At 33.4% G+C, this 7743-nt stretch overlaps 1 protein-coding gene across 1 annotated transcript; it reads left to right on the forward strand.

Moving 5' to 3' along the window:
* The first annotated feature begins 2186 nt into the window (after positions 1-2186).
* LOC122046087 (ubiquitin-conjugating enzyme E2 variant 1C-like) lies at positions 2187-5467 on the forward strand. Its single transcript, XM_042606598.1, has 5 exons — positions 2187-2502; positions 4558-4697; positions 4794-4919; positions 4994-5120; positions 5202-5467. Exons 1-5 carry the CDS (start codon positions 2475-2477, stop codon positions 5258-5260), a joined length of 480 nt encoding a protein of 159 aa, XP_042462532.1. The 5' UTR covers positions 2187-2474; the 3' UTR covers positions 5261-5467.
* The last annotated feature ends 2276 nt before the right edge of the window (positions 5468-7743 follow it).

The raw sequence follows: 7743 nt of genomic DNA on the forward strand, positions 1-7743 counted from the left end.
GGCGCCCTATCCCTTATGAATTGACATGAGTATTTTCTGACATGCTGCATACTTTTAACATACACTTTTGTTTATATTTCTGTCTAAATTGGATCACGTTATAGTAGTTATGAAATTATAATTGTTATAATTGTGTGATAATTTAGTTGTAGTAATTATAAAATCGTAGTTGTAATAACTATAAGTTCAATTTTGAGAGGTCATAACTTTTGATTCAGATTGAATCACGAGACACATAATATATCAAATTGAAGTTTATTCAGAGATTTTTAATTTGATATATTGTGCGTCCTGTGTTTCAACCTAAGTTAAAAATTATAGTCTATCAAAATTTACTCGGTATATACGGTGTAGCAGCTACAAAATCATAACTGTTACAACTACAAGTTCAACTTTAAGATATCATAACTTTTAATTCGAGTTGAATTATGAAATACAAAATATATCATATCAAAACTTGTTTAGAGATCTTTGATTTGATATATTGTGCATCTAGGGGTAAAACCAAGATTTTATTCCAAGGGACTAAATTTAAATAAATCATTATTTTTTATATGAAAAAAATTTGTTCATCAAAAAATTAATGCATCATATTATATAACAAGTCTTTCATATCATAATGATAATATTTTAACAAAATATTAAAACAAATAATTCAAAGAACAAAAACAGATTAAAAAAAGGGTAAATTATCCTAAACTAAATTATTCTAAATTCCCTGCATGTAAACTCAACTTCCTTCTCAGTCCTATGTCAGAGAAAATTTGTTTTCACTCCTTGTATGCAAACTTTTTTTTGTTTCAACTCCCTGATGCACACCGATTTACCTAATTGCCTTTATTGTTTAGGTACAAAAAGTCCAAAATGAAGTATAATTTCTTTGAAATTCAACACATTTAAACTAGAATTTAGAATATTTTCTATCAAATTAAGCACGACTCTTTTTTCACCTAACCAATAAATTGATATACTCGATTCTAGTTATATGATGATGGCTTTAGGAGGAATTATAGCACTATTTTTATAAAACAGAATCCCTCATTATTTTTTATAGGTATAAAAGATCCAAAATGAGATATAGTTCTTCCTAAATTCAACATCATTTAATTAGAATCGAGTATATCAATTGATTGGTTAGGCGAAAAAAGAGTCATGGTTAATTTGATAGAAAAAAATTCTAGATTCTAGTTTAAATGTGTTGAATTTAGGAGGAATTATACTTCATTTTGGACTTTTTATACCTAAAAAATTAAAAGCAATTAGGTAAATCGATGTGCATTAGGGAGTTGAAACAAAGAAAAGTTTACATGCATGGAGTGAACAAATTTTCTCTGACACAAGGACTGGAGAGGAAGTTAAGTTTGCTATTAGGGATTTTAGGGCAATTTACCGTTAAAATAATATAAAGTGAATAACCGTACAAGACACCAGAAATATAATCAATTAAGTTCATTAATATTATGCTTTACTATATAAGACTTCTCATCAAACTTGGGTTAAATTTGAAGTCTTGAATATGAAGAAGAGGATATACTAGGCTAGTTAGAAAATTTATAATGACCTTTGAGTATTTGAGCTAGGTAGTATACTCTTATAAGAAGCCCAGGCTAGCCCCCTCCTATGTGTCGTTTTTGTGAATCTAAATAAAAAATTATGACATCTTAACATTTATTTAGTATACATATTATAGCAATTAAGAAATTATAATAATTATATAGTAGCTATGAAATCTAGCTACTATAATATGTAATCCGATTTTATAATAGGACGTGGAGCATTTTGATAAAAAAAAACTTAAAGTAGTCCTTTGACGACAATTGGATAAAGAAATGGTGCTTTCTTAACTTTTGACCAACTATTTTATGATGGAATTGTTTCAAAGAAAAAATGAAGTATTTTTAATTTTTTTGTTTAATTCATGTGAAAAAAATGGAAAACAGCTGTGCCATACAATATTTAATTCTTTCGTTATCATCCATTTGTATTATTTGAAGTGTTGGCCAAAACTAAGTTTTCAGGGAGAAAAGACACAATTCTCTTATTAAATTTTTATTTAAAAATATATTTTTTTAAATTTTTATTTACCAATTTAATTAAAATGCTATTTAAAAAAAATAAAAAAGAGAAAAATATCATCTTAGTGATGTTTTCGCTGCCACCACTTTCTATATTTAAATAACCGCAAATTCCACCATCGCTCAGTTCGTCTTCTTCTTACTTTCCCTTTTTCTCCTTTCTCGGTTTCCTCGTGCTGCCGCTCTTCGACGCCGGCGATGTCGCTGTAAGGGGACGGAAGAAGTAACCCTCCTCCTTCCCGCTTTGCTTGGCGGGGAAGGATACTGATTCCCTTGACCCCAGCGCGGCAGCTAACCGCGGAGGGAAGGCTTCGCGATCCGCTTCATCATAGTTTACTTTAAGTTCGATTCTACCCCTCCCTCTTGTTCTCGTTTCGCGGAGTTGCAAACTGCTCGAAGATGGCCTCCGAAGGATCGCGTGTTGTTGGTGCGCTTTCTGCCCCCCTTCGAGTTTTTTGTTTTTCCTTTTCTTTTTTGTTCTTTTGCTATTTTCGGCTTTCTTGGGATGCGTTTCCTGGTACCCTCAATTTTAAAATGAGAGATTGTGCTTCGACATATGAGACGCCGGAGGTGATTCATGTGTGTTATCAAGTTTTCGGACTGACCGATTTCTGTAATTGGAGGAGTCTAGATAAGATGCAGAGAGTGACAGATTCAGTTTGTTAGTAGGTTTTGAAAATAAGTAAATTTTGAACACTTTAGTTGAGAACAAACGAAAGGAGGTGTATGAAAGAGTGCCCTTGTGTTATTGGCGAAGCAATTTATGTTGGTACTTTTCCTTTGTCAATTTATGTTTTAGCTTATTTAATATACTTATTTTTCATCTCCTCCAGTAGGCAGTGCAAAGAAATGAAACTGTGTCATTCAGGATTGAGTGTGGAAATTGAAATACAGTTTTGTAAGGCAAATATCAGAGAAGTCAAATATTGTTGTCCTAGCTCCTGATGTCATAACTCATTAGCATATAAAATAGATTCTTTTAACAACGGAATTTTTCTGGCCTAATTGAATTTAGACATGCATCAGAGCTATAGCCATGAAATCAGAACTCCTCATCTACTTTTGTTTGTTTTTTTGCTTATTATATTACCAGTTTTATGCGCTGCATACAGATTATCTGTTTAGTTGAACTATTTTATACTTGACATGCCATTACATAAGGACTTTTGTTTTGGTCGGAATTATAACAAATAGTGAAGTTGGTTGATCAGACATGTGTGCTTCCAACCATTTTCACAACTGTAGCCTTTTAATTGTCAAACCACTGGTGATAATTCAGCATTTATGTTGCAAAGGTATCTAACAGATCATTGGTGATTGTATTGATATGTTGGATTTACAGTATTGATACAATAATTATATTGATATGGCAGTATTTAACTATTATGGTGCATCAAATTCCCTACCATATTTCTATTCCCATCCACCAAAGTTCCCCTCAACTTGTTAAGGTTTGGGAGATTTGTGATACTTCCCAATTATTCTTAATGGAGTCCTTTGAACCATTAAATGTTAAAATTTGAAATCCTTATTTTACTTCTGCTTTCATCCAAAGCCACAACTACGAATGGCAGTAAATAGAAACCACCTCACTTAGATCATCATGAAATGAAATGGAAAGGAACTTGCTTGCATATTTTTAATGTGCTGAAGAGACAAAGCAGAGGCATGTGCATTTTATCTATTAGGAGTAGCTGAAATTTAGTAGGAAAACTAATATAATCCAGGAAACATCTGCTCTTGTGTTTGGTTGAGGGAAAGCTCCTTCCAGAGATTTTATTATTTTCTGAACAAAATTATTGCCTACCAAATCAACTTTTGCTACAAATGATTTGTCCTCACCATGTCACCAACTACCGAAAGACTTCCGAGCATCAATTCACTTCTTAGGGATGCTGGCATCAAAAACGTTTTTTTCCCCCTTAACTACCTCTAATGCATTAAGGAAGCCCATTGGTAATATTCCTTGCATCAAGAATTTCTATATTTTTTCTTGCAGAAACTCATCCTTCTGAACATTCCGAACAACCTGCACTAATCTCCTTTTGCACCACATCAACAACAATCAAAACTGTTATCGACTAAACTGATATAGCCTAAATTAATTTGTTTTTACTGTATACTCCTTTGTATCGTGCCATTTGGCATTCTTATCCTCTGGATTTGCATCAACTCTTAATAATGCTAGAGAAGATTTTGAAGTAGCACAACTTGTTTCTGCATTTTGCAGTGCATTTCTCAACTTTCTCCTGAGGTTCTTCCAGTCACTTTTCACGTTACTCAACCTCAATCGACTTACATAACATATTGAGCTTAACCTCAATTCAGTTACTACTTCGCAGTACTGGAGATTTGCTTTTCTGGTTTGGTTAATAATTGCATTGATTTGCAGTGATAGAATGATGCCAGAGAAGATTAATTTTGTTCTTCACTAGCAATTATGGTTTCATATCAGTGAAATTTGTAAACCTTCTCTCTGCAGTTCCAAGAAGCTTCAGGTTGCTGGAAGAGCTCGAGAGGGGAGAAAAGGGCATCGGTGATGGTACTGTCAGCTACGGAATGGATGATGCTGAAGATATTTATATGCGATCGTGGACAGGGACGATTATTGGTCCCCCAAATGTATATTTTCTTATCTCACTGTTTCAAAAATGTCACTAGTCTTCTTTATGCTTCCATATGTCCACTATTTACCCATCTGGCTCACTCTGTTTGCAGTCTGTTCATGAAGGGCGGATATACCAGTTGAAACTCTTTTGCGATAAAGACTATCCCGAAAAACCTCCGACCGTCCGTTTCCAGTCACAAATCAACATGACATGCATCAATCAGGAAACTGGAGTGGTAGTTCCTATAGACATTCGATTTGTTTCCATACAAGTAACAATAGAACTTCATCTCGCTCTAAAAAATTTCAGGTCGAACCTAGCTTGTTCCCAATGCTCGCGAATTGGCAAAGGGAATACACAATGGAGGACATTCTAACATGCTTGAAGAAAGAGATGTCAGCTCCCCAAAACCGAAAACTTCATCAGCCAACCGAAGGTATAACTACGAACAAAAATCATCTTCACCTTTCTTTCCGCCCTTTCTCAGTGTAAAATCACACCTCAATGAACAATTCAGGCAATGATGATGAGAGGATGGAACAAAAGGATTTTGTGGCGAGATGTGCTATTCTTTGAGAAGGAGAACTTCACTCAAGAATGCTCCTCTTTTGCGGCTCGGTATCGACAAGTAGATGGGTAAATAGTCATCTCTTGTAATTAAGTAACAATAATTATCTCTCATTTCTCAGCCTAAACTATTCTCTGAGATTATCATTAAGTGATCAGGTGCCAACTGATGCAGAACTTACTTCCCCTTTTATGTTGTCATTGAGTTTATGTCAAGTTTGCGCTACCCTTGTAGCAGATCCAATGAAAATTCTTTCATGGGCCCTTTTCGTCGACAACACTCGGGTTTACTCTACCTGGTCCGACACATTCAACTTTGATCGAATCGAACATGAATCATATCAGATCATGAAGGTTCGAGTCTTAGTCCTGATAAGACTAGGTGGCACCTAATATAACTCAAGTAGTGAGCCTAAATAGAGAAACACATGGATACATTGCTCTGTAAGCTTACCTAATTTAGGGATTTAAGATTTTATGGATATATCGATCCATCCCTAGGATTTGATGTGGTGATAAAAGACAGGTGTATTTTTTAAGTAATTTCAATTTTTACACGGGACACACGATTGATCTATTAGTAAAGTTATGAGCCACAGCATTTTATACTTGTTATAAAAAAATAGATATCTTTTGTTGGATCCCATTTAAAAAAAATATAAATATGTATTTAGATAAAAAATAATAAATGCTCTAGATAATATAAAATTATGATAAATATACCTGATAGATAAATAAATAAATAAACTTAATTAATAATAATTAAAAAATATTATAATTTTTTTTCATGATAATTTATCATAGGGCGCAGGTAGGTTTATGAATTGGTCAAAACGTACTATAATTTGGTATTTATCAAATGACTCATTCAATTTTCTACCATTTATGTTATGAACTTGTGGTTAGAGTTGTGAATTTTATATTGCTTGTGATGAATTGAGTTGTGAACTTGACTGTTTGAGTTGTTATGTGCACTTGTTTGAGTTGTGAACTTGACTGTTTGAGTTGTTATGTGCACTTGTTTGAGTTGTGAACTTGACTGTTTGAGTTGTTATGTGCACTTGTTTGAGTTGTGAACTTGTTGATTGTTTGAGTTGTTTGTGAATGTAATGAGTATCAGTTGTAAAATGTGGTGTTAGTTTGTTTGTGAGTTGTAAAATTACTTGTCCAAAATCATCGCAAAAATTGTATACTAATATATTCTTAGGTGTATTGTAATCTATAGGGGGTTTTTAGTGTATCGTAAATATTGGCGACGAATTTAAATTATTCATTGCTATAAAAACAATTTTAGGAACGAATTTATGATTATTTTGCCGCTAAAAAATTATAATTTACGACAACTATTTCATAATTCGTCGTTAATTTTTTGAAGTTAGTGACGATTGTGAAAACTTTAGCGACGTTAACATTACGTTGTGAATATTAGCGACGAATTATTTTAGTTCGTCGCTAAATATGGTTGGCGACATATTTATTGTGAAAAGTTAGTGACGATATAATATTAACGACGAAAAAACATATATTAGTGACGAATATGTTCGTCGTTAAATTACATAATTCTTGTAATGCATTCTACCACATGAGCCTTTCTCTATTTTTTTTTTCTCCTTTCTCTCTCTTTTACATGCATGCATAACGTGTCGACCTATGGGGTTTAGGTTTAGCTAATTTTTTTAATAATATTTTAACACCTTTGAAAATCTGAAATAAATAATGGAGGACACCGTTGGATTCTTTGCTGTTTTAGAAATCTATAAGATTTGAAATGGATCCAATTAGACCTGTCTAGGTCTATTAGTGAATTTTAATCAAAATCCATTAATGGACTTAGACGGGTTATTGGACATATTTCAAGACTTATGGATTTCTAAGGCTGCAAAAAGTCCAACGGTATCCTCTATTGTTTATTTCGATTTCTCCGGAGGTATTAAAAATTTATATTAGTTCCACGGGATTTAGGCTTTAGTTAATTCTTCTAATAACATTTAATCACCTCCGGATAAACCGAATAAGCAATAGAGAACACTATTAGACTCTTTGCAGTCTCAGAATTCTACCGTACCTAAAAATGAGTCTAATTAGATTTGTTTAGTCTATCAATGAATTTTGGTCGAAACTTACTAATGAACATAGATGGATCCGATTGGATGCATTTCAGATTCTGTAAAATTTTGAGATTGCAAGAAGTCAAATGGTGCCCTCCATTGCTTATTTTAATTTCTTCGGAGGTGTTAAAATGTTATCGAACAAATCAGCTAAACCATAAACCCTGTGGCTTGATATGATTGCCTATTTCGATTTATCTAAAAGTGTTAAAATATTATTAGAAGAAATAATTAAATCCTAAACTCTATGACCGACCTGATATGAATCATATTAGACTCATGTTATGCATACATACTGATCCGGTTGTAAGAACAGGGGCCCCCGTCCGGTGGAGTCAACACCACGTGGAAGTCAAAGTGGCAGGTGGTCGGGCGGAGAGGGGC

This window comes from Zingiber officinale, chromosome 2B, assembly GCF_018446385.1.
Source record: "Zingiber officinale cultivar Zhangliang chromosome 2B, Zo_v1.1, whole genome shotgun sequence".
Taxonomy (NCBI): domain Eukaryota; kingdom Viridiplantae; phylum Streptophyta; class Magnoliopsida; order Zingiberales; family Zingiberaceae; genus Zingiber; species Zingiber officinale.

Excerpts from the sequence above, each read along its gene's own strand:
- LOC122046087 (XM_042606598.1), top strand. The coding sequence starts at position 2,475 with ATGGCCTCCGAAGGATCGCGTGTTGTTG. Across the intron at positions 4,698-4,793 it reads CGATTATTGGTCCCCCAAAT|TCTGTTCATGAAGGGCGGAT; the intron begins GTATATTTTCTT and ends CTCTGTTTGCAG. Across the intron at positions 5,121-5,201 it reads ACTTCATCAGCCAACCGAAG|GCAATGATGATGAGAGGATG; the intron begins GTATAACTACGA and ends TGAACAATTCAG.